Source organism: Mixophyes fleayi, chromosome 4, assembly GCF_038048845.1.
Source record: "Mixophyes fleayi isolate aMixFle1 chromosome 4, aMixFle1.hap1, whole genome shotgun sequence".
In the NCBI taxonomy this organism is placed as follows: domain Eukaryota; kingdom Metazoa; phylum Chordata; class Amphibia; order Anura; family Limnodynastidae; genus Mixophyes; species Mixophyes fleayi.
Window position 1 is genome coordinate 330,663,868 of NC_134405.1, and position 27,995 is coordinate 330,691,862.

Below are 27,995 nucleotides of genomic sequence, written 5' to 3' on the forward strand. Positions count from 1 at the left end.
CCCGGACCCTAAATAGGCTGATCATCGCTCTTTTTATAAATGTAAAGTAGAACATACACACATAGTGCACTGTTTAGTTACAGACTTATGTGACTCATATGAGAGGGAGATTGGCTGAGATCCAGTGGCCCAGTAGTAGGTATTAAGATACCAATTATTAAAGACCAATTATTAAGACATGAGTCTGTACTAGTATTCAGACCAGCGGATGTGGTAGTGAGAGCTCCCTGTCTACTCTCTGATAAACAAATCCCCATCCCTTACATTTGCCATATACTAACCCCTGATGCACCCGGTTCTTGGTATGTTCTCCAGGCTCTGAGTCTGGGGAGTACTACTGTGTGTCAGGTCTCAACTGAGGTCGGATACACACTGACCTGGTGTGGTGTGTCAGGTGACTGTGACATACCAATCAGCAGAGGTCGGATACACACTGGTGTCAGGTCTCAGTCAATGGGACAACCCGCAGTCAGCTGAGTCGGGCACAGAGAGGCCCCTCCAGATCCTCTGTGGGTCCAGTGTCCTGGAGGAGACTGAGAGTGTATGTTGGGATGAGGATGAATATCAGGTAAATGAACTATAGGAGGGAGGGGGGGTGTTTGTTCTGTCGGAGGCTCAATGTTCTTTAATAGCTGCTCATGTACAATAATAGTTTCTAACATATTGTATGTTCTCCACCAGACTTGGAATGACAATCATCTGTTCCCCAACCCCAAATCTGCCACCATCTTCCTCGGGTTACTAGATACCATCTTCCTGTTCTCGTATGCAGTGGTGAGTTGTGGTCTCCAGTGTATTTTCCTTGTAATCATTGTCTTCCTATATAAGTGTCATTTGTCTGTTCTCCTAAATGTCACTGATTGATTTAAGGGGCTCTAACCCTATTTTTTTGCTTTCCCTTTGTATTTGTGTCATGGATATGTAAAGGGACGGATGATTAGAAATATTCTTGTTATAGGACTTTCTATATCCTCGTTTCTGTGATGATGCTAGTAAGTCTGCATTCAGTCAGTACAGTTACCGTTGCTTTCCTCTTCTTCCCCATGCATCTCCTCTTCAAAATCCTCCAGTCACATTCAGAGGTAATAATCCTCTTGCAGTACAGTATCCTGGGGATGTGTCCTAGTGCTAAGGGATATATGACCTCACTAGAGACAGAAAAATACCGCAAATTCTGCAAAGTGGTTGCAGACCCGACTATCGGACATATAGATTCCTATTGACACATTTAGGAAAAAAATAGACAAAATGGGTTTTGCAGTATTCCCAATATTGGACATTCATTAATAACTTACCTGTGGGATATCCTGGCAATCTGTTCGCACCAGATTCAGCTACATTTTAATTATTTTTTTCTTTTTAAATTAGTTTTTTTTTAAAATTTGCTGATCCCCAAACAGAAAGTAGAAAAAATACATGCAGGCTGAGGATACCACTTAACTAAACTTATCCAGCATACTCTATGTTCCATTCACTTGGTGGAAACTGACCCATAGAGGGTCTCTGTATCTTGTTAGTGATCTGAAATGGAGAAGAGGGGAGGAGCTGTGCACAGGTCTGAGTGTTTGACTTGCAGCCTCCTAGGTAACAGAAATGCTGTGTACACATTAGTAGATTCAGACGGGAGATATGACCAGTAATATCACTGCAAGTTTGAAGGGGAACACTCTCCGTTGCTATTGGAAGCGTCTGACACTTCCGTGGGAATGCAAGTGACGTGCTTTTTATTTAGGGAATGAAGGATTGCAGATTCATTCGCACTTTAATACAGTTTTCATTCACAATACTAAATGCTGCGTTTTACCAGTCACCATGGAAACGCAGCTCTATTTAATCATCCCTTGTTGACAGTTTGTAACAGTGGTTTCTTATAAAATAACATTTAATGCAGTTGCTTTTGTCTTGGAAAGGTATCAGCAAATATATAAATATTTTTGAACTTTACTAGAAATAGAAATGATTTTATACCTGTCTGCACCCAGGGCCTGTTCATCAGCGGCACTATCAGTGACCGGTTAAACATGCGATATGTACTCACCTTTGGCATGTGTTCCTCGGCGGTAACGGTGAGTAATAACACGTCTGTCGATACAGCCATAATCATGGGAACACTTGTCTGTAACACGTACTGGTATACAGGAATGTATTATAATTAGTTTTCCATCTGCCACATAAGACTGTGTCCAGCAATGTATTATCTTTTAGAAACAAAGGGTTTTTTTAATGTAGGAAAGCACCGGTACTCTGTAAACAGTGCACCTCTCTCCATGCTTCTGTAATGAGGACCTAGTCCTCGGCTCCACCTGTTACTGATGCCGGTTTTGTGGTTCAGAGTGCCTTTTCGGAGCATTCGCGCTCCCGCTTTTCAAAGTACTCACCGTTAGTCTTTTTGTATTGTAACTGTGTCTGTATTAGCAGTGATGACAAAAAAAGTATCAAGATTAAGAATGGATCGGCAGGAGGCCGAAATAGTTTAATGTCTACCAATGCACTGTCCCTGAGGCATAATGTTTCCTGGGATCATTTGCTCATCACAGATTATTAAGTATGGTCCTGCCAATGTGACCTACCCTTAGAAATGTGTCTGTACCCCGCACAAGTTTATTTGCACAGTTGCCAATGCCAAACTTTTGAATAAAAGCCCAGTCCGGGTCTACTGTCCGCGTGGCGTTGGACCGTACTTTATATCTGACATGAGCATACTGTATATACATATATATGTACATACTGTATTGAGTGTCGCGCCCTCCTAGATCGCTGTATGCTACTGTCGGTGGTTTTATTAAGAAATAAATAACTGAAAAGTAAACGGTCCTATGTAAGATTTTGTAGATGGAGGGCTGACCGACCTGTGTGCCAGGGGGAACGTGTTTATACCACTTGTGAGCTAATTCCAGTCTTCCGTCCCTTCTCTCTCAGATGTTTGTGTTTGGTACAGTCACTGAATGGCTGCGCTTCTACAACAAGATCTTCTACTGCCTGATGTGGGTGATTAATGGGCTCCTGCAGTCCACAGGCTGGCCCTGTGTGGTAGCTGTCATGGGCAACTGGTTCGGGAAATCGGGGTATGTTTTCATTTAATATGGGCCCTCTTTAAGAACAGTGGTAAACTGCATTAATATATGTCCTATGTATATTTACATTAGCTACACCAATTAATTATCCTGTTTCTAGTTTTGTAAACCATTATTTTATTAATTTAAAAAAACTGACCGTAATGGCTAGATTGTTACAGCTAACAAGTTTACAATGATACAAATACTTGATAGCTTATTTGTACACTGAAATTTAAAGTTGATATTTGTGTGCTACATGAAAAAACAGTCAGTATTTAACTTATGTGTAAAACAGAATACTAATTTGCACCCCTTGCATTGTAACATGGTTTTGTCCAGGAGACTGAAATAAGAAGTTTCCCAAGTTAAGAACCTTAATGAATAGGGCCCACCGTTTGTGTTGCTGATTGTGTTAATTTACATGTCTAACGGTTGTCTGTATAAAGGGATGATTTGTTATATATGTACTTATGTCTTGCATAGAAACAAATGCTTGTCATTGCTACCGTATCTCATGAATATTAGTCTGGCCTCATGAATATTAGTCACGCAGTGATGTCACCAGTGAATTCATAGACTGTAGTCTTTCCAGTATTTATTAAGTCAACAAAATGCCTCTGTTGTGAGTAGCTGATGGGTCCACTTTAAATAATTGTCATTTGCTTTGAGTGAGGATGATTCCCAACTGTAACATTTTTTCTCCCCATGCAGACGGGGTGTTATATTTGGGCTGTGGAGCGCTTGTGCCTCTGTCGGGAATATTTTAGGAGCCTTCCTTGCGTCTTCTGTATTAAAATATGGATATGAGGTATGTTGGTAGCGTTAACAAAAGCAACTCTAATAAATTAGATTAAATTAATAGAAACTGGTTCTAGTCATGTTTTGTGGTTGAAGTAGATGTAATGTTAGGAAGGTTTATCTTGGTTATCCAAAATGTTTCAGCATTTTTAAGTAATCTCTTTTTATATCCACTAAAGGTGCCGCTAAACATGGCAATTTTATTGGGCATTTTAGGCTGCGTGGCCTGTAAATTGGGCACAAGACCTCTGCCGATCTCTACCAACCTTTGTTCAGATGTCGATTGGATGGCTATATAATATCCAGCCCTTTAGCCCGAGCACTGATAGGCCAGACCTGGCTACTATGCCCATGTATTGTCTGGCATATGTGGGCACCCTATAGAACACATTTACCGACCCTCTCCCACTCTGAACAGAAAACAAATCTGACCCAGCAGATTCCTGTTATTTTCACTATCTAAGAAATATAAAATTGTTCCCCTTGTTTAGAGCTTTTTTTTCCTTTTTTGTTTTAAAAATGTTGGTAATTTTGTTTCTTTGTGTTTATTTTTCCCAGTACGCCTTCCTGGTCACCGCCTCTGTGCAGTTTGCGGGAGGTTTAATTATCTTCTTCGGCCTGGTGACCTCGCCTAAAGAACTGGGTATGTTGGAGATGCTGATTTTACTTTAGGGTGGTAGAGATATTACAAATAACTCCTGCGTTCTGCAGAGGACGGTGTAGTTCTGTAACCATTTTATTGTCACAGGTCTACAAGATGCCGGAGAAGAGGAGCGTGTGGCTGAAGGCCAAGAGGACGAGGTGAGCAGACCTCTGATGAGTGAGGATAATGAGGTGGACACAGAGACCAGTTATTCTATCCAAGCTGCCGAGGACGCCAAATCAACCAAAGCGATTGGATTTGTGCAGGCCTGCTGCTTGCCTGGCGTCTTACTGGTGAGAACCAATCGTATACAGGAGGTGACAACATTCTAAAATTGAAAGCCGGGAGCCCCATATGAGCTGATGTTTTCTCTCTCCATAAATGCCTCTCTAGGCTTCCTTTTAGGTGTCAGATTCTATAAAGCAAAGAATCCACTATTGCTGTTTATCTTCATCTGAATTGTAGAATAATAAGGAATCAATATTATGGTTTAAACCAGTGATGGCTAACCTGTGACACTCCAGGTGTTGTGAAACTACAAGCCCCAGCATGCTTTGCCAGCTATCAGCTAGTTATCTACTGGCAAAGCATGCTGGGACTTGTAGTTTCACAACACCTGGAGTGTCACAGGTTAGCCATCACTGGTTTAAATCTAGAAAAACCAGCAGTGTCCTCGGAAAACTGCTGACTTAATGCTCACTGTATGGATAACAGAATGCTTCTTTTTACGGATCACTAGATGGCAGTGTTCTACTCTGGCCACATTGTCTTCTGTAGGAACTTACTACAAAATATCAATAGCTAGTTGTTGTCTAAATAATACAGTATAAAGATCATTTAGCATTTACAGCATCTATCTCACACTTCTTAATGTCCCTTAAATGCCACGGGCAGCCTTAGATGGCAAACTCTGCCGTTCATATCCGCCCTTACACCCTCCAACTTATCATATCCTGATTGAACAGCCCAAGCTCTACTGGTAAGAGAAGGGACTGGCGGTGGTAAGAGACGGGACTGGCGGTGGTAAGAGACGGGACTGGCGGTGGTAAGAGACGGGACTGGCGGTGGTTGATCCAGCCACACAGTAGAGGTGGCTGAACCTTATGTGGATTACGGATGTTGGTGGACTGATGATGTCTATGGGAGGTTTCTGGGTTATGGGAACCACAGGTATGGCTCCGGTATGGGTTAGATTGTAACCTGCTCCGTCATGTGCCTGCAGTATTCCCTGGCCTATGCCTGTCTGAAGCTGGTGAATTACTCCTTCTTCTTCTGGCTACCCTACTACCTGAGCATCAACTTTCACTGGAAGGAGGCCGAGGCAGACCAGCTGTCCATCTGGTACGACATTGGTGGCATCATCGGTAAGTGACAGTATCACACGCTGCTATAGTAGTCTCTGCAAGACGTCCAGGATTTACCGCCGTGGCACCATGACCTGTTTGTTTCATATAAAGATGTGTTTATCACTTCTTCCCACTTTAGTCTGATAGCTGCTTTACATCACTGCTCGGAATGTTCTGATGATCAGATTTGCTGAGTGTAGGCTCCACCCCCTCCCAGATTGGCTTATATATAGTTACAAGGGGTCCTAGCTGTGGTACTAGGGTAGGCCTGTGACCTGGATTCAGCAGTAGATGTCACTGACCAGTAAGTGGGCTTCTCATAGGAGATCAAACCGGTCCCATCCCCTATTGGCCAATGCCATTTATGTCACACACGATCCCATGGGAAAGGATTCCCAGATATGTCTTGTAGTCGTTATTGGTGGGCTGAGACAGTCGGATACACTCCCCCTCTCTGATTATACTGTATCTGCCTCAACACATGAGCTCCACCAAGATCCAAAGACCCGCTGTGCTCAGCCAGTAGGGGGACCTGCTCCTTCCACTGCTTCCGTCTGTTGCCTCCTCACATCGGGAAGCTGGGCTGGTTATTATGACCGCAGTCAGATGAGTGGACAGATCTCTCGGGATCAGTGACTCGGCTAATGCTGTAATATTCTAATGATGTCATGGTGACAAGTTGTTCTTATTCTTCATCTCCTACTTGTTCATCTCCTGTTTCTTCAATTCATGTTTTATTTCTTACAACGCTGACGTGGCATCTTTGTCACATGACAGAGAAGGGTGTGATCGTTCGGCCTTGGTGAATGTAATTGTCAGCAATAAACTGTAATGGAATAATTGACTCCTTAATTTTCCTTTTTGAATTGTCTTGGTCATAATACACATCAAAGCCAACGGAATCCAGGAAGAGGAGTGTTTAAGTACCGGCATCTTTCTGGGCTTGTTCACACAAGCGGCTTCTGTTGGGAACGCAACTCCAGAAGTCCGGCCGTGTGATTGGCGCAACGTAGAGATCCACAGAGTCACACTGACTGCGGCATCTGCTCAGTGGATGCTGCGAGAAAGTCATTTTAACTCTATGTTTCGCTCTTTCCCCGGTAAACTACTCCTGTTGCGTTTCATCCCGTGTGCAATTTGACCGACCATTTGTGTGGATGAGCCATTTTTTTCCCTTTAAACTTTTGTTCAATTTAATCTCCTGTAAAGGCAGATTTAGACTTTGAGTCAAAATGATTCTTTATCCAGCAAAGGGTTAGCTTAACCAGTTGCATTGATCTAGTAAATTAAAATCCATTGATAAATTTGCTAATCCTATAGGGTAAACCGCCTCCCAGGAGAATAGAAAAAGTTGAGTTCACCACGGCTTTGTCTTATACAATTGAGTTATTAATTAGTGGTGTTTTCCAGCGCTAGACTCCTAGGTAATGAAGTTGCTGTTTTGTATGCAGTATGGTATCGGTCTCTCTCTTCGTGCTGTGCAGAAACTCTCCAGTTAGCAGGTGGAATTGATATCTGTAAACATCACATGAATATAGTGCAATAAAGTTTTATTCTACAATAAAAGTCAGATCAAAACAATTCACAGCGGTGAAGAATTTCAAGGCACCTAAATGAGTGAAGCATAGAACGCTCCTATCCGCTCCAGGAACCACTCGTCAGTGATCATGTGACCACGAAGCGCCACTAGTAAACAAAGACTGGCCCAGGCTCCTACCAGTACAATTTCCCTGGGGTATGCCGTCCTAGTCTGCAGTGCCCTCTATTTATTGATTCACCAGATTAATGGTCATTATGCAACATATATAAAAAATACATTATTAAAAAAAAAAAACAGATACATAAATGTATTTGATTCAGATTATTGGCAGATTTAAAGTAATATTAAAATTTCTCAGATTGGATACCGCCACCTTTGCAAAGGTGTTAGATATTAAAACAAGGAGTATTATGAAAATATATACAAATATAAGTGATAAAATTAGATTCCGTGGTTAATAAAAATAAAAAGAGTTGTAGAGAACAAACATTTATAAAAAGTATTCAAAGTTTGTTGCTAATGGTAGTAATAATTAAAAAGATTAAAAAAAAAAAAAGCCTCCCGTAGTTGTTGCTTGGATATTAATGATGGTGTATTGAAGAAGCCGGAGAAGACTGAGGGTGTAAAGTTTACACTCTATTATTAATACTAAGGGAATCTCATAAAAGCATATACATATAACGTTGAAGCGTAATTCTTAGGGCTGGCTCGCCCATCCACTGTTAATGCGCGTTTCACCTGCTAACATCTGAAAAGTACATTTAAAAATAGAATTGAATGGTTTCTTATAGACAGTTCATGAGCTAATCGCCCCTTGGGACACCTGCAGAACATCGGTTATTCCCCAGTTCTTGTGTAGAAGCATTTTATGTTATGATTGTTTTTGTTTTGTTTTTTTTCTTATCTAAATGTGATTTCCTGCTCCTGCAGGCGGCACCATCCAGGGCTTTATCTCGGACTTGATGCAGAAAAGGTCGCCCGTCCTCGCCGTCAGCCTGGTGTTTGCTGTAGGCGCTCTGTTTGGATACAGCCGTGAGTGATTTTTTTAGCAATATGCGTCTGCAGCCCTGTAATGATAAAATACCCGCGCTCGGCGGTTGCAGCGGGGACCTCCTCAGTTTAGTGTGTAGCATGAAAGCATCTAGTGATGGTCACGCTGTCGCGTTTTGCACTGTGCTTTATTGGTTTAGAGCCCTGCCTCCTCCTCACAGCTGTGTGCATCTGTATGTGTGTTTTATCAGGGGAAGAGGAAGTAGATATGTTCTATTCCTGTGTTTGCGGTTTCACTTGAGATTAGAAATGATTGTGATGTGATTTGTGTGACAGCCATGAGAAATATACATGGTCATGTAGATTAACACTTTAATGAACTCGCGTAACAATTCGGACTTTAAAGTCTCTGCAGATAACAGTGCAGGTTTAGCTTTAGAAAGAAAATAATTCCTTGAAGTATATCCAAGATCATTGGTGTTTATATCAGAGGTTAATTCTGGACTTACGTTATTTTTGCTCTTTCCAGGGTCCCCAAACAACAAGCCCCTCAATGCATTTCTCATGACTATAACAGGTATGTCTTCTAAAATTGGCATCGTTAAGCTTCCGGCTTTTGTTTAATCATGTTTAACAAACATTGTGCAGCCCCTTTAAATGTAGTTTCACTTCAGTAAAACCTATGTATGGTGATGTAACATTGCAGCAACAAATGTAATACAAGACCAAGGTAAAGTTTAATAAGTTCCGATGGGTTACAAGTTGTTTCATTAACACCATATTATAAAACAGATTGTTCACCTGTATGCAACTTTAATTTATTCCCTTATGTATTTTGGGGGCTTATATATGTTTTTTCCCCCAAAATTATAGTCTGTAAAGGAGAAAGAATAGTTACAAGTATTGAGCAACAGGTGACATGCGTTGTATTCCCAGGGTTTTTCATCGGCGGTCCCTCAAACATGATCAGCTCGGCGATCTCTGCAGACTTGGGCCGCCAGGAGATGGTGAGAGGCAGCAGCGAGGCCCTGGCCACTGTTACTGGGATTGTGGACGGAACAGGCAGCGTTGGTGCTGCTCTGGGCCAGGTAAGCCAGCAGTGACCGGTGTGATGAAGGATCTGGGTGGGCTGCTCTGCTTTGCAGTGAACGTTATAAAATGAGTGGCGGCAGAAAAGTCTCTACTGACAAGGGTAGCTTATAGTTCATAGCCTATGTTCTCGCTGTACTCGCTGATGAACACAACTTGATAGCCCTCACCTGCTTTACTCTACAACTCCCTGATTGCTCTCTGATGAATACAACTCTATAAACTTCACCTGCTTTACTCTACAACTCCCTGACTGCTCTCTGATGAATACAACTCTATAAACTTCACCTGCTTTACTCTACAACTCCCTGACTGCTCATCTTACCCATGTGTTCTTATTCTCTCATAAGTTGACTACTGTTTGTGACTAGCTGAAGGCTAGGAAAGCCATTGAGGGTTATTTGCAAACATTGCTCAAACGTTCAAATCTGCATTACCTACTATGTGTCTAGGGCAGTGGTTCCCAAACTGGGTGCCGCGGCCAAGGTTGGTCGTAAGCAAGGCGGGGGACTACTTGGTAATTATTTTGGCTTAGGGGTGCCTTGAAAAAATTATGGAGACCCTAAGGGTGCCTTGAACTGAGAAATTTGGCATCCACTGGGCTAGGGCAATTTAGACCGAGCAGCATGGTGGCACACCGCTGCCTCACAGTGCTGGGGTCACGGGTTCAGTACCAATCAGGACTAAGTGGAGTTTGTATGTTTTCCCCATTTTTGTGTGGGTTTCCTCCCACACTCCAGAAAAAGCTTCAATGGGACTGTATTTAATGTTTTTATATTTTATGTACCATACTGCATAATATGATTGGTGCTAATTTTGATTTGCACAGTTTTAGTGCAGATTTGCATCTTTGCTGAAAAAAAATATATAGTTTCTTGGCTTTAATATTTCCTAGAATAAATCTTTGAAACCTAGTGCAATCCCAGCATATGTACAGAGTACAATAATTTTTTTTTACTTTTCACATGTTCTGCGGTAATGCCACAACCTCACCGGACGTCTAACTCTCTACTTTTGCTTTCCAGGTTCTGGTTTCGGTGATCCAGGACAGCCTTGGTTGGATGTGGGTCTTCTACTTCTTTATCCTTATGGTAAGACCAGGTCACAGTTGCCTCCAGTTTTCGTGGTTAGAACCAATGTTGCTGCCGATAGATTTAAGTGAAAAAAATTTGCACACAAAATTGTACAAAATCTCTGTGGTTTCATTGCCTCAGATTCCTCTGTTCCCTTTGGGTCTTGTGAACGGGCTGGCATTGGACAGACGGCATTGCTGCCACAACACAGGGCTCTGTGGTTAATACACTTCTCATTTCCTGTTCTATTGGTCCGTGTGGTCACCCCTTACATCCGACAGACATGTAAACACTTATAATCAGCCAAATAAGCTGGGACCCCCTTTACAGACACTGAGGAATAACTGCTTCTGCATGCGGTTCTTGGGGTTCTGCTAAGGTAAAGGGAATGAGTGCGATATTTAAGGGGAGGGAAGGTGGCAGACACTAAACATGCCCCTCGCGAAGTCTAGCCACACACCCTCCAGGTGGAGGGCCCGCAGTGGAGATTGCACAGGGGCCCCATATGAATATGATGGCTCTATTTTTAGTGCATTTTTATCATTTCCTCCTATAGTAGTGTGTTGCGGCATGTTGTCACATCTCTTTTGCAGTCGGAACAGGGGGCATGGTCACATTACATGAGGGCGTGGCCACACATATATGGGCGTGGCCAACAATATTGAATTGCTAGGCTGTCCCGTACTTTCCTTCCTTCCCCTCCAAAGAACATTCATTGCTGTGAGCACCAGTATGTGCGACACCCATTCACGATAGTGAACAGACGATATCGCCCAAGTTTTCCACCTACGGGTCAAAGCTGTTGCCATACGGATGGCGGGACAGTCCCAATTTAAGGGACAGATGGGAGGTATGTGTTACGCTTGAAATGAATCATCCAACACAGCAATTCAAACGTTCAGTCAGCCTGTCTCCCCTACAAAGCCCATTGGTGTTGTCATCGTATTTAAACTAGAAGTTGTGAGATCTCTGGCCCACCGCAGCTGTGGTTTGGTCAAACTGGTTATAAATAGTGACAGACTGGCGCAGGGTATTATCCTCGAACATGAAAATGTTTAATGTTCTTATACAACTGTCTACATCACTTTCCTCTCCGTGTGTGATGTTCTATAACCATTCACCAGCAACGTGCGTATCTCTCCTTGCAGACGTTCCTGACCCTTATGTTCATCATTCCACTTATTGTGGCAGAGATCAGACAAGTGTGGAGGACCAGGCAGACGTCTGGGCTGGCAGGGTGACAATTAAAGTTACTGACACCTGCTTATACCCATACAAGACAACTCGAATCTGATCCGAGATGGTAAAGACCTGGAGCGAAAGGACAAGGAACTGAGGATCATTTTTTGTCGGTTTGGGAAACTGTATTTGCAGATCCGCAAAATGGTTCAATTTAAAGCAAGTTAACACTATCGGTTTATTGGTGGGGTTTTTTTTTTGTTTTGTTTATTAGACATTTACTTTTGTACCCCTACTTTGCAGTACTAAGGACTTTGGTTCACCGAAAGAAACCTGACATTTTTACGGTTTACACGAATGGATCAGTTAACCTGTTATTTTCATCCTGTCTCAATTTTTACATTCAGGATATTTTTGCACTCGTACAAAACACTTTGTGACTTGAACAACAAAAAGAAATAAACATTTCTAAAAAGGAAACGTTGACCCTTATGGGGAGCCCGGTACCACCTCACACTTTTCTTTTTTTTTTTAAAATATGAATTTAAAACGTTAATACGTCATCTCTGTGCCTAGGGAAATAAAGGAATTTATAAGATAAATGGAGGTAAGTGACATAAGCTGGGATTATGGATCATGGTCACCGAGGCTTGTGTGTGTCTATGGTACTGATGAGGGACTATGTCTGTCTGCAGATTACAAAATATAGGAGAAGTTGATCATTTGCATCTTTATACCCATAATTCCTTGGTGCACCTGTAAGAGCGATCTACTGCAGGCTTGGACCTGCATTTAAAGGGGAGAAGCTTAACTATCTGTATTCTTTCTTCACATGGAATTGGACGTATTGGACTGTTCGGGGATTGGAATTCTATATTTATGATGCTTTTCTGTATGTAAAAGGACAGAAGAGTTCCATGGGATGGTACCAAGATGACTGATTACAATATGTGAATGAGTGTAGAATATCAGATACATAGTATGGCAGATGGCCGAATGGATAAGATGCCTGACTCTGGATCAGAAGATTGAGGGTTCGCGTCCCTTCATGGTCAGGAAAATCTCTTTCTTCATGGCATTAAAATCATATGGATACTTTACTGTTTGTCCCATGACGGAGATCTACGCCTGCCCTCTTGCTGTACAATGTTGTGTAAAAACGACTAAATGACACTGGGAAGGATATTCATCACGGCTTCTGACGAGGATTTTGGGGACAATGTTGTAAATTGCGGTGAAGCGTCTCAGTCTACAATCAGGGCATCTTAATCCAGCCGTAATTAGAGGAATATTTTTATTTTCCCATTTTTCACTTCATTTTTTTTTTTTTAATAGATGCGGTTTAATATTCTGTCAATTGTGGCATATACAGCTGGTAAAGAAATCGTTCATCTTTGTGGACTTTTTTTGGAGGGGGGAGGGCACAATATAGGTGTAATAGAGTGTATCAGGTACTTCCTTTCCTGCAGCCCTTCCGTCCTCAGGATACGGGTCCTATGGACATGCCCGGTGCCCATTGGCTCATCGCCAAGTGGCGTACACCCACCCCCTCTATTAATATGAAGCGTCTGCAGGATGGGTGAATGCTGGATACTCTATCAGACAGTGTATCTAACACATGATTGACTAGTTGAACGCAAGAGGTGTCGATGTTAATATATAAACTTCAGATCTCTCATTTAAAGACTAATTGAAAGGTATATACATGCAGTGATAATGACACTGTCAGTGGGTGCCATTAAAGGGAACAAACACTGCCTTATTCTTCCGTTATTGGGGGGGGGGGGGGGTTTTCCCCCCCTGAAATTTGCAGTGGGAAATTTCAATTTATACTTGGAATGTATAATCTATATATTGTATAATTAACCAATATAAATTAAAAGCATAGCGGAAATCACCAAATTTACGAGGCCTAGGGGTAAATTCAGCAAACCTTCTAAACAAGTAAAGTGTGGGCGTTGCCCACATCAACCAATCACATTCTAGCTATCATTTATGCAGCACATTCTACAAAATGATAGCTAGAATCTGATTGGTTGCTATGGGCAACACCTCCACTTCTCCTGTTTAGAAGGTTTGAACAGTCTACCTCAAGTGTTAATATACAATTATTTAAAACAGCAATTTTATTGCAGGCAAAACCCGCTGAATTTTGCCTTTTAATAAAATTGCCTTTTTAAATTGCCTGTCGCAATCGCCGAAAATTGCCGATATGACTTCTCCAGCGCTTAATACATATGACCCCTAGGTGATATATTATTCCCTATTAAGGCACAAGAGTTTATAATGAATTGACTTGATGACTGACATGTTCTGCAACTATCTGCAGGAGTTTATCCATATACTGGCATCACTTATGTATAAACTCCTGTAAATATCTGTTGATACTTCTGTCAATGCTGATAATCATTGAGTCATCACGTTCGTGTTCATTAGGGAAACTTGTGTTTTATTAGGAATTATGCACCCCTAATGTAAATATCTAAGTTAATATGGATATTAGTCATTTCTTAAATTAAGTGGCCTTGTGCCTTTGCATGGTGACAGAGCTCAGTTACTTATAATAGCCTTATAATTTAAAGTAGGGAATCCATTATCACGCTTATTAATGCTGTACTACCACCTAGTATAAGAATTTACGAACCTGCCCCCCCACACCCCTTTTAGCCAGAGTTCTGGGGGATTCTCCTCTGCTCCTCTTTTAGCGCCAGCTGAAAACTGGGAGCGTGAGGCCCAATCACAGGGCGCGATGAAGAGATTGCAGCTTGTGATTGGTCCTCATGCTAACACACCTCTTCTGCTGGTTGGCTAAACTGATGTTCCACCGTCTCTGTGTTACAGAACGGGCAGGTTCCCCGGCAAATACGGCTCTATGTAGCAGGCACAGGGAGGAGGCACCTTAACGAAACCTTATTCCTAGGTGGTAGCGCCGCTTTAATATCCATTGTGTTTTATAAAACTGCCTGGTCTGTGCCACCGTTAGAGCGTTGTGGAAATGTGTAAGGTTTACTTCAAAACATTGTTTGTTTTGTTTTTTTATTTTACCAAACATTTGTATTGTGTTTGCGCAAAATATAAAACTTGTAAATCGCACCTGATATTTACAATATATTGAGTCATTTTTATTTTTCAATTGTCATTAGTTTCTGTATTTATAGATCCTTATGGGATAAAAAAAAATTGCAAAAGGACCCCAACCCTCTCCCCTCCTCATCATCACCCTGGTTATTAAGCTTCTGCCACAAGCCATATGCTCTAATAATAATATATTTGGCATTAAACCAGGTAAACTACATATTATTGCATTATCCACCGGTGATATAATCCTCATGAGTGCCCAGAAACTCTCCCAGCCCTCTTGGCAGAGATTAAGACCTGTGGTTCCCTGGATACAAAATCAAAAGACAGAAGATTTGGACTATCACCCCCCCCCCCCCTCCCCCAATCAAATCCTGCTCAGAATCTCTATATTCATTTCAATGGTGTGTCCAACAAGTTAAATATTGGTGGTTTTTTTTGTTTGTTTTAAAGTAAAAAGTATCAACGCTCATCATCATCACCATTTATATAGCGCCACTGATTCCGCAGCGCTGTACAGAGAACTAACGCACACGCGCACACACGTACACCTCAATTTTGATAGCAGCCAATTTTCCGCCCACACTCCAAAAACATACTGGTAGGTTACCAGAGCACCCGGAGGAAACCCAGGCAAACACGGCGAAAACATACAAACTCCACACAGATAAGGCCATGATCGGGAATTGAACTCATGACCCCAGTGCTGTGAGACAGAAGTGCTAACCACTGAGCCACCGTGCTGCCCAAATCGGGCAAATTACCCCCAAATTTTATCTAATATTAAACAAGGTTTGGCCAGATGGACCCCACATTACATTTCCTGAGTTGGACATATCACCGCCATTAAGATAAACGTCCTACCAGGCTTATATATCTTATTCAAGCCCTCCCTACATGAATCCCTCCGCAAATGTTTACATTTATACTTCCTATTTCTTCTACCTTTTATATGGGCCAAAAAACACCCTAGAAATAGAGTAAAAAATCCTCCAGAGACCATTCCATGGAGGTGGACTGGGTGTAACTAACCTCTTGCCCAATGTGTCCAACAGAATGCGGATTCCCCGACAAACTTGGATCAAGATAGAAGCAGATATTATCAATCTTCCTACATTGTCCTCCGTCTTGTGGCTGCCTCTCCTCCTATCGCCCCAATCTAGCAAATACTCGCCCAATAATATCAGTCTGGGATCCTACTAATATCATTTACACACTTGCTCCAGATCCCTCTCTTCTGGTACCTATTTTTGCTAACCCCACTTTTTCTTCCACATTTTCTGCTCTGGTGGCGTCAGATTCCTTAGCGATGTAACGCGTCCATCCACATTGCCTCAATTTCCTGATCTCCAAATCTCTCTATATTTATCACCTAAACATTTCTATAAATATTTTACAAATCAGGATTTTTTTTGCATCTCAGGGTCCCCACTTAAAGCAAAACCATTCACTATGTCTGAAACGCTGTGTGTGAGACAGGCCTCTACCAAACGTTTGGTCTCCACACTTTATGCTATCGATGACCCCATGAACACGCATGGGAAACTGACATTGGTGCTCTGGCCAGAGAAGAATGGTCTGAGCTCTATCTGCGTGACGATCAAGGAATGTTCCTACAAATTACTATATCGTTGGTACTATGTCTTTGCCAGATTATGTCCTATTTCTTCAGATGCTGGAGGAACTACCAAAGACGCGGAACCTTTTTCCATATCTGGTGTTCGTGCCCCAAATTATCCAACTGTTGGTCTATACTCGGAGGCCTGATCATCTCTGTCCTGCATATTGACATCCAGCTCATTCTCTAATATGTTGTTTCACCTCCCACCCCCTCACCTCCCACCCCCTCACCTCCCACCCCCTGGGCTTCAACCCGTTCAATACAAATGTTAAGAACCCTCTGGGGAAAAAAAAAACAATTTAAAATGAATTGACCCTTTTGGATTATAGAATAATAGTAATCCATATACTGTCTGCTAATTAATAATCCTATCATACGTCCACCTGCCTCAGTGGTAAAGAACACCAGGTGCAGGAAAATCTCTCTGTATAACAGCATTGTTGTGTGATGTAACCACTTGTAATGGTGGATTAATCCCTTACACAGTCACATTTGCAAGCAGTAAATAATGACTACTGGCAATCTTCCACTCCTAGAAATGTTAGTCATTCACTACTATATTGCACATAACCTGTTTTTGTTTTGCTTCGCGTGTCTGGGTTGTACTGATGTGTTCATGTGGGTGGCTGCGATAGTCTACTTGTTCCCTACACACGTCGGTGGTTTTGTGGGCCAAACTGATTCGGGTGAATGCCCTGAGACCAGAAGCTGTTTGTACTAGTGTGCTGTTAATTGCCACCCCTGATATTCCAAGGAAGAAGGTTAAGACGATAAATGATTAAGGAGTTTAAGATGACAAATGATTTCGCCTCACTCTAAGAATTGTCATATCCGTGGTATCAGCAATTTAATGCTGCAAAGGCTAAAACAATCCTCTTGGGGGGGGGGAAAGAATCCACTTATGAGTATTGTATTGCGGATGCAGCTATGGTCTAAATGACACAGGAGGGGGCTTGTGGGTGTTTATTTCAGAGAGTAGGAAGTCCTGGAAGCCGAGTATCCAGGCAGCCAATACCGCTAGCAAGGTTCCTAGGCAGAAGGATTAACAGGAGATGGAGGGAGGACAGGATTTAGCACGCAGTGCTCAGCTTATGTTTTTATATATAAAAATATATCATGACAGACTCATGGAGACTAATATGGGTGGGAGTAATGCTAGAAAATAGTCTGCCAAAAAATGAGTAGATGATTGAAACACTTTCCAATGTAGTGGTGAAAACGATAGTATAGTAATGTAAACATGGGTCTGTCTTGAGATTAAAACACTTAATGACTCAAATGGACATACTCGATGGACTGATTGGTGTTTATTTGCCATCAATATTTGATGTTTCTTAGGAATGTTTGTTCGTCCCATGACGGTGCTTTGACAACAGGTACTCTTTAGTATAAGTTTGGGGGGGTGTTCCCGTATCTTCCGTTTGATTACATTTAATAGTAATTCCCAACTTGCTGGTCGTGTATTCCTCATCTTGGGCCGGGGGCATTTCAATGCAGAGCTAAGTGGCAGCGGAGGTTCCCGTGATGCGATTCCGCTGCGATGTTCTGTATGGAATCTCCGCTAATGTTTCCGCGTACCTTATAGAGGTGTGCACAAAAATGAGCAGATTCCTCTACAGTAATAACGGGAAGTGCGCACAGGAGCACATCAGACTAGGAGCTGGCGATACTTCGCAGTTAATTCAATTTCACCTCTTGGAGTTGGTTGAAAATGACATTAGAGAATCTTGTCGGAATTTCACCAAATAAATCGTTACTGTGCAGTGTGTAACATTCCTAAATGCGTGTAAGAGTTTCCATGAGGAAATGTAAAGATCAATTCAACCTACTTTAGGACAACTATCTATGCACCAAAGTCTGTCCATTGCTAAGCTACAATAGCTGGAGCGTTGTATCTGTCTGTCCTCTCCCTTTCCTGAAGTTCCTCATTATTTTAATAACCCTTTAAGGGGGGCGGAGCTTCTGGACCTTGCTTCACTTTGGAACAGGGTTAGAGAGGAGGGGCAATGCTCCTTATTGGTCTGAGGGACTGATTTGCATTCCTATAGGTCACAGAAATTATCTGTACATTTCTAGGAGCGTGTGATCCGCGGTGCCAAGTTACTACAAATGGAAAATAAGTGGGAAATTAGAAAGCCAATCATTGTCTGCCGTGCGTGAAATGGTTCATATTGATTGTATTACAGCGTTGCTTCTCTTTTATATCTTTCTTTTCTATCATTTATAGCCAGTGTATGTGCAGCCTTGTTTGATACTGTAATTACCATTCACTAAATTGTTTAATAACTGTCATTTGTTTTGGTGGTTATTTATTAAGATTGCTGTATATTCCAAACAATTCAATAAAAGCAAATATTTTATGTAATATAATTTGTATCCTCTATCAGTTTATTCAATATGCACATTCTGTTTTAGGTTAATAGTAAAATTTACCCAGCAAGAACAAAGGATTTGAGTTTATAGTGCATGTAATTCCATGCTTTAACCAGAAGAGGGCGGGTGACGTTGCGAACATCTGCCTGGTAGCCCTTGGTGACTCAAAGAAAAATCCCAAAACAACGTACAATGAGTAATTCTGCTGGGAACACACAAACTCACCAGTCAGTCACCGCTCTGGTCTAGAAGGGACGGTTATGTCTTATTGCAGATGATACAAAGATGTGTAATAGATGGACACTTGGGAAAGGAGTAAAACAAAGTGAATAGAGCAATGTATGTGGGGCACAAAAATCTGCACCCAGAATACAGACTGAATTGTGATGTCAGAGGGGCCTGAGGGTTATAGCAGCAGATGATGGGAAGCGAGCAGTGTAGTCATCAGTGGGAGGAGCCAGTAGAATGCTTGGTTATATAAGAAGTAGTATTAGTGAGCAGTGTAGTCATCAGTGGGAGGGGCCAGTAGAATGCTTGGTTGTATAGGAAGAGGTATTAGTGAGAAGTAGGAGGAGCCAGTAGAATGCTTGGTTGTATAGGAAGAGGTATTAGTGAGAAGTAGGAGGAGCCAGTAGAATGCTTGGTTGTATAGGAAGAGGTATTAGTGAGAAGTAGGAGGAGCCAGTAGAATGCTTGGTTGTATAGGAAGAGGTATTAGTGAGAAGTAGGAGGAGCCAGTAGAATGCTTGGTTGTATAGGAAGAGGTATTAGTGAGAAGTAGGAGAAGCCAGTAGAATGCTTGGTTGTATAGGAAGAGGTATTAGTGAGAAGTAGGAGGAGCCAGTAGAATGCTTGGTTGTATAGGAAGAGGTATTAGTGAGAAGTAGGAGGAGCCAGTAGAATGCTTGGTTGTATAGGAAGAGGTATTAGTGAGAAGTAGGAGGAGCCAGTAGAATGCTTGGTAGTATAGGAAGAGGTATTAGTGAGAAGTAGGAGAAGCCAGTAGAATGCTTGGTTGTATAGGAAGAGGTATTAGTGAGAAGTAGGAGGAGCCAGTAGAATGCTTGGTTGTATAGGAAGAGGTATTAGTGAGAAGTAGGAGGAGCCAGTAGAATGCTTGGTTGTATAGGAAGAGGTATTAGTGAGAAGTAGGAGAAGCCAGTAGAATGCTTGGTTGTATAGGAAGAGGTATTAGTGAGAAGTAGGAGGAGCCAGTAGAATGCTTGGTTGTATAGGAAGAGGTATTAGTGAGAAGTAGGAGGAGCCAGTAGAATGCTTGGTTGTATAGGAAGAGGTGTTAGTGAGAAGTAGGAGGAGCCAGTAGAATACTTTGTGATATAAAACGAGGTATTAGCGAGCAGTATAGTCAGCAGTGGGACACACACACACACACACACACACACACGTACGTGCAATATCAGGTCCCATCAGGACACAGAGAAAAAATACATTATCACCTGTTAATGCTGTAATCTTACATATAAATATAATTTGTCTGTTTGTCTGTCCGGTTATGCATTTGGAAACTCCTGCACCGATTAGGATGAAACCAACACGAGCTGGTCCAGTTGGACTCTGGCCAGGTATTAGGGAGGTTCGGGTCTCGGTTGGACCCCCTGTTACTGTACATTGGGCAGAACTTGGACCTGGGGAGCCTGTTCTGAGTCTTTCACTGGATAGATCGGGACAAAAACTTTACAGACTGGTTACACTGGATCCCAGAAGACATACTAGGGGGCTGAGGTCCGGTCGGACCTCCCGTTGGTGTACGCTGGCCAGAACTTGGACCCGGGGAGCCTGTTCTGAGCCTTTGACTGGACAGATGTGGATGACATCTTAGCTGCTAAATGGTGACTGTTGCATCCAACTCATTGATAATAACTTGAAGATTTAAACCCGGGCAACGCCTGGGACTTCATCTAGTCATTAACAAAAATACAGTTCTTAAACATTTTTTTTTATAATTTTGCTTTTTACATGAAATACATTTGTCAGGATGTTATTAATGACTACTGTACATAAAATGCATTTTTACAGTTTCCCTTACTTGCAAACACACGTTCTGGCACGTATACACATCCGTCATCACCATCAGTCAGCACTGACACCTGCTCTGGTGCAAGTGATACGGCTAAAGATGACGTACCTGGGAGATGCTCAGATATGATAGAAACATCTGGGCATCACAGTGACTCAGTGGTTAGCACTTCTGCCTCACAGCGCTGGGGTCATGAGTTCAATTCCCGCCCATGGCCTTATCTGTGTGGAGTTTGTATGTTCTCCCCGTGTTTGCGTGGGTTTCCACCGGGAGCTCCGGTTTCCTCCCACACTCCAAAAACATACTAGTAGGTTAATTGGCTGCTATCAAAACTGACCCTAGTCTCTGTCTGTCTGTCTGTCTGTGTGTATGTGTATATTAGGGAATTTAGACTGTAAGCTCCAATGGGGCAGGGACTGATGTGAATGAGTTCTCTGTACAGCGCTGCGGAATTAGTGGCGCTATATAAATAAATAAATGATGATGATGAAACATTTGAATATATCAAACACATGCTTAGTAAAGTACTATTTTTTTTTTTATTTATTCTTCAAAAAAATGATGATGTCTAGAACAAGGGGATCCATGAAATAGATTGATAAAGTATTGAGCAACAATGGTTTGTCAATAGTAATTCAATACATAATTCAAAACTCCAAACACCCTTACCAAGCATTATATTAAATAAGCAAAGTATTATACCGTCCCGCCTAAAGCTGGGTACACACTACAGAAATTTCGACCAACTTTTTATGCCGATCGATTTTACATCCGATCGATGGTCCGATCGCTCGGTCCATGGACTGCATACACACTAACCTTGTTTAGGACGATAAAGGGAAGAGCGGACGTCCCTTTAGCGACTTTTTACAGCCATATTGTCGTGAGCAATGACTGTAATTTCGTACTCACTGTTGTGGATTGGTCGGAAACTTATACACACTACACAACGGAAACGAGATTGGAACGAAAATATTTAACTGTACGACCAACCAAATGAGGCGACAATCGTCCACTTGGGCAGACTTTCGACCATCGTGTCACAACACACACTGACCCGACTTTTGAACGAGCTGTCGTATGTCGGCTGATTGAGCCGATTATTGGACAAAAACTGTGTAGTGTGTACCCAGCTTAACAAAAGAAAAAACCTAATTAGGAGTACCACCCTTTATAATCACCTTGTTCATCAATGGCTGTCTTAGTGATCAATTATTAACACGTGCAGAGTTGACAAATTTTATGCAATGTAAAAATATAAGTGGGTAACTAATGATCGTCTTCTGTGACTAAATTATTCATAGATTTATTATAAAATGAATGCATGGGACTAAGGTGATACATATGTAGACAGCTTAAATTATAAATGTTCATTTCATCCTGAAGCTACAATTTGTTTATGTAAAAGAGCCGTCGTATTAAAGCTTCTGACAGTGCCATGGGTTTCATTTAAAAAAAGAACAAGAAAACATTAAGAGAGGAACAATATGTGTATTTAAAGTAGGAGACATAAGGTGATTTGGTGGGGGGTCAGCCCTGGTTGTAGCCAGTGCCACAAATAACCCAGGTTCCTCTGATATAAACATTAGTCTGCAGAGGTCATTAACAGAGTCACTTCGCTTCTAAAACCAGTTTCTAGGGTGCCTGCAATTAAGAGTTGAGGCTGATTACCCAGGACTGAGGTACAGCCCAAACAAGAAGCTCTTGACAGCTCTTGTTAGACTAACTAAAACAACTTTTGTTTAAAGAGGACAGATTGCCCTGCTGATCTATAGTATACAGCTTCCTAAAATAAATCCCTCTGACCTCTTGGTCCAGACAGGGTAAAGGAGTGAGACAGACAGAAAGGATCAGGTTCTCAGCCTGGTTGATGGATGTCTTCACCCCTTGTGTTTGTTTACCAGAATATCCTTAGGGTTTGTGGAAGTGTTTCAGGAAGTCTAGGAATGGGGGTTATCCTGTACAGAACAGGGGCCACGCCAACACGACCTGCCCAGGTGGGTATTGATGACAAAGGGGGCATTCTTTCCACAGGTGATGTTTTAGTTTAGGGCGCCCAGATGTCTGGGGAAAAAATGACCTACGGTTCAGATTGGCTAATATTTTGTCCTATGTATTTTATTATTTTTTCATTGCTACGCCACAATTTTATTTTGCTTTGTTAAGGTGTTTATGATTAGGGTCTGAGCACCTTACTATATTCATTCTTCACTTCCTGCTCATCCGTGCGCCATCCTGTTTATTAGCCAATCAGATCATCAGAATGTTCACAGCAGTACATAGTATTTCTGGAAAGGAGTGTTGTTATGTTACTGAGGACAGGGCTGCATGTGACAGGAGCAGTGACATGGTGTGAGGAGGGGAATGGAGGCAGCAGGAAGCCACAGACTGAGAGTTATATAGTGGAAGGAGCAGGGTCCCCAGCAGCACAGAGTATATCAGGAGATGAGTGATGTGTTAGTGAGGACAGGGCTGCATGTGACAGGGGCAGTGACATGATGTGAGGAGGGGAATGGAGACAGCAGGAAGTCACAGACTGAGAGTTATATAGTGGAAGTAGCAGGGTCCCCCAGCAGCACAGAGTATATCAGGAGATGAGTGATGTGTTAGTGAGGACAGGGCTGCATGTGACAGGGGCAGTGACATGATGTGAGGAGGGGAATGGAGGCAGCAGGAAGCCGCAGACTGAGTGTTATATAGTGGAAGGAGCATGGTCCCCAGGAGCACAGAGTATATCAGGAGATGAGTGATGTGTTAGTGGTGACAGGGCTGCATGTGACAGGGACAGTGACATGATGTGAGGAGGGGAATGGAGGCAGCAGGAAGCCGCAGACTGAGCGTTATATAGTGGAAGGAGCAGGGTCTCCCAGCAGCACAGAGTATATCAGGATATAAGTGATGTGTTAGCGAGTACAGGGCTACATGTGACAAGGGTATTGACATGATGTGAGGAGGGGAATGAAGGCAGCAAGAAGCCGCAGACTGAGAGTTATATAGTAGAAGGAACAGGGTCTCCCAGCAGCACAGAATAGTGATGACAGACTCCGGTCTTTATTATTATTATTATTATATATTTATTTATAAGGCGCCACAGATTCCATAGCGCCAGATACAGAAGCAAGTAAAAATATATCAGGTAATACAAATAGCACAGAGGAGTAATACTATGGGGACTCACTCAGAGAGCAGCCATAGACGTGAAGGGAAGTACGAGGGAGTCAGACAGTAGACAGATGTGGACAATAGGTAGAGAGGACCCTACCCGCGAGAGCTTACATTCTAGAGGGAGGGGCAGTGAGAGACAGTAGGACCAACTGGGAAGAGATGGAGATGGCAGACGAGGAAGAGGAGGTGATGGATAAAATGGTTATGAGGTGGTAGGATAGGCGAGCTTGAAAAGGTGAGTTTTGAGTGAGCGTTTGAAGGACTGAAGGTTGGGGGGAGTCAAGTGAGACGGGGTAGGGAGTCCAAAGAATGGGGGCAGCACGGCAGAAGTCTTGCAGGCGAGCATGGGAGGAGGTAATAAGAGGTGAATCGAGGCGGAGGTCAGAGGCGGAGCAGAGAGGTCAGGTAGGTATGTACCTCGAGACAAGGTCAGAGATGTAAGGGGGAGAAGTGTTGGTAAGGGCTTTGTAAGTGAGAGTAAGGATCTTGAACTGAGTTCTGCAACGGACAGGGAGCCAATGATGGGATTTACGCAGAGGAGAAACGGAGGAGGTGGGAGAGGAAGATGAGCCTAGCCACAGCATTCTGTAGGGTTTGAAGGTCATACAACGGAGAGACAGGAAGGCCAATGAGAAGGAGGTTGCAAAAGTCTAGGCGAGAAATGATGAGTGAATGAACCAGGATTTTGGTTGCTTCCCGAGAGAGGAAGGGACGGATTGTCGTGATGTTACGGAGACGCTGGCTGGATATAGATGGAGGACTGGATATGAGGAGTAAAGCTGAAGTCAGAGTTGAGGGTGACTCCAAGGCAGCGGGATCGGGTGACAGGAGAGTTATATTCTCACCCAAGAGGGAGATATTAGGAAGGACATCAACATGATGATGACCTGGAATCTGGAGATGTTGAGTTGAGGACGCGTTGTGACATCCAGGTAGTTACAGGCTCCTATCACAACAATACAAGAATATTGAGGTTTCAAATATATCCAACATATTTATTTTTAGTGTTTGCTTTTCTAACAATACTATACTGTTACTTGGTTTCTTGAGGTTTCGGGTGGACAGTGTTTTGCTTGATTTAATTAAAACATCCTCTGCACAAAGAGAGCTATGTTTCTATCATGTAATGACTAGACTCTGGGATATTGTAAGTAATATAGACTATGGATTCACTATGTATTATAATAAACGTTGGGCGCTGTCAATGCTGTGGGAATTGTTTCATATATTATAATGAATGGTTGGCTCTGTTGATACGGTGTCTTATTGTAGGGTATTCAGGATGACGCTTATTATGATGCAGGACTGAATAAGTTACTCCAACATTCAGGAGCCAGGACCAAATGTTCCTACAAGGCAAGTTTCTAACCTAAACAGCATGAATTTCTAATTTCTGTTTAGAAATAAAAAAAAGTGGGTGGTGATTATGCATATTAGGGGGTGTGGCTGTGCACAATGCATATATTGCACTGCACAGTAACGCAACAGATCGTACGTATACATATAACAACTCACTAGCCCTGTGCACTCACACATTGTACATTGCCCGCCACCAACATCACAGTAGCCAGGGACCACTGAGAACAGGTTCCCGGGAACAGCATGAAGATTAACTGGTGAAATATTGGCTAGTTATTGATTAGTGGTCCTTTTCTGTTGGAACATTTTATCGATGGTCCGATCGCTCGGTCCATGGACTGCATACACACTAGCCTTGTTTAGGACGATAAAGGGAAGAGCGGATGTCCCTTTAGCGACTTTTTACAGCCATGTTGTCGTGAGCAATGACTGTAATTTCGTACCCACTGTTGTGGATTGGTCGGAAACTTATTCACACTACACAGCGGAAACGAGATTGGAACGAAAATATTGAACGGTACGACCAACCAAATGAGGCGACAATCGTCCATTTGGGCAGACTTTCGACCATCGTGTCACTGCACACACTGACCCGACTTTTGAACGAGCGGTCGTATGTCGTCTGATTGAGCCGATTATTGGACGCAAACCGTGTAGTGTGTACCCAGCTTAAGAAGGTGCAAGACGTACGACAGAGGGTAGAGTGGGCCTTGTTCACCGGAGCTTACAATCTACAGATGCTGACGAGAGTTGTAAAAAAAAAATAACCAACTAGATCAGATGTTGGTGTGATAACCGGGTCTGTATAGTCACTTATCTCCTTGTATTGCTTTGTGACTTGCATAGAGCTGTGTAAATTGGCAGCTTTGTGTGGTGATATGGACACCACACATTGAGAAGAAAGGAGAGAAAACAAACCCTCCATAGACCCAGCAGCCAGGGGCCACCTGGAGGCCCCCTCCCCCCCACCTGTGCTCTGCATTGACCCAGGAAAGGCCACGCAAGTTAGCTATTGTGTCACATTCCTGCCCTCTTAGCTGCCCCCGTGCAGGTGTCTGCCCTGTGAATAGACCTGACACCTGTAAGTAATCACACTGGGGTCCCAGGGGGGGGGACAGGGGATGATGTAGTGAGATGTGTTAGCCAGTCGTAACAGATTGAGAAACGGACGAAGCTAAACAACAGGCATCTACACCGCAGAGGGTGCGAATAGACTCCATCGCCACCTGGCTCCGTGTCAGCTGATGGAGACCCACAGTACAGAGGAGCGATCACTTACTCGCATGTAATTGGGTAATTATTCCCTGTATACGGGTGAGCAGGTGTTAAATGAAGCCGTGGTTAAACAGATAAGTATGATATATACTTACTGCAAGGTAAGCTGAGGTAACCTGGGGCTCTGCGAGTGCTGTCAAGGCATGCTGGGATATGTAGTTCCACAACAACTAGGGAACCACAGCTCTGATATAAATCAATACAAGCGTTCACATTACCTAAAGAATGTAAAATCCCATTATGAGAATGGTTCAAGAGAATGGTAACCATATTGTCTTACTTTTTCTTGACTATCAGAACAGTGGTGTTTACTCAGATTTTGCTCGCTACACGCTACCATATATTTCTGTGACAGTCCATCCCAATTTCAAAGTCATTGACTTTAATCAATAAATTGCCACGTTAGCAGCAATTAAGGCTACAGCAGCCCTTTGGTTCATCTCTCGATATCCAAAGCCTTTATTTACGGCACCTTAAACACTGGGGACGCCCTAGGTGGCACCACTCCACCCTCTGACGGCATACTCTGCCCTTGGCAGTGTGGTGCTTGGCACCTCCTAACTATCGTCACCCTACCATCTCGATTCGACTAATTGTAGCGCAGGCCCTGAGCTCATAAGTAAGTGGCAATAGGTCCAAGTCACCTATCTCTGGTGATCAGTGAAACGCCAGATTATAGGTCAATACATTTAGTTGTCGTATGAAATATATCTAAATATTTGCACGCCTGTTGCAAAAATCTGGAGTAGGTTATTTTATGTAAACCCTCCCCAAATTAATAGGTCTTGTAGATAACATCACCCACCGCAATTCTCCAGGTAATAAGGGCAGCACGGTGGCTCAGTGGTTAGCACTTCTGCCTTACAGCACTGGGGTCATGAGTTCAATTCCCAACTATGGCCTTATCTGTGTGGAGTTTGTATGTTCTCCCCGTGTGTGCGTGGGTTTCCTCCGGGTGCTCCGGTTTCCTCCCACACTCCAAAAAACATACTGGTAGGTTAATTGGCTGCTATTAAATTGACCCTAGTGTGTGTGTGTGTGTGTTAGGGAATTTAGACTGTAAGCCCCAATGGGGCAGGGACTGATGTGAGTGAGTTCTCTGTACAGCGCTGCGGAATTAGTGGTGCTATATAAATAAATGGTGATGATGATGATGATAATAATGCAGATCGCTGAGCTATTTTCAAACACTGGGTCATTACTGTTTTGTGAGAGTTAATTTCCCCCCCCCCAAAAAAAATACTACACTTCCCCTTTAATGGAACAATAACATTTGCTGTAACAAGAGATTAAAGGGGTTGAGGCAAATTTCCTGCTCTGGTTTCCACCAGTAATTTAGCACGAACGTGAAAGATTAGATCCTTGTAGTTGT

The 27,995-nt window shown here is 42.7% G+C and overlaps 1 protein-coding gene across 1 annotated transcript in view; it reads left to right on the forward strand.

The window, feature by feature from the left end:
- SLC37A3 (solute carrier family 37 member 3) overlaps positions 1-12,649 on the forward strand; it is a 36,101-nt gene extending 23,452 nt beyond the window's left edge. The window contains exons 4-15 of the mRNA XM_075210381.1: positions 682-774; positions 1,983-2,066; positions 2,920-3,065; positions 3,768-3,864; positions 4,413-4,497; positions 4,603-4,790; positions 5,720-5,861; positions 8,314-8,415; positions 8,903-8,950; positions 9,310-9,461; positions 10,488-10,553; positions 11,684-12,649. Of these exons, the coding sequence (XP_075066482.1) occupies positions 682-774; positions 1,983-2,066; positions 2,920-3,065; positions 3,768-3,864; positions 4,413-4,497; positions 4,603-4,790; positions 5,720-5,861; positions 8,314-8,415; positions 8,903-8,950; positions 9,310-9,461; positions 10,488-10,553; positions 11,684-11,776 (1,296 nt within the window). The 3' untranslated portion in view covers positions 11,777-12,649. The remainder of the gene's footprint in view (positions 1-681; positions 775-1,982; positions 2,067-2,919; positions 3,066-3,767; positions 3,865-4,412; positions 4,498-4,602; positions 4,791-5,719; positions 5,862-8,313; positions 8,416-8,902; positions 8,951-9,309; positions 9,462-10,487; positions 10,554-11,683) is intronic.
- Positions 12,650-27,995: the final 15,346 nt, after the last annotated feature.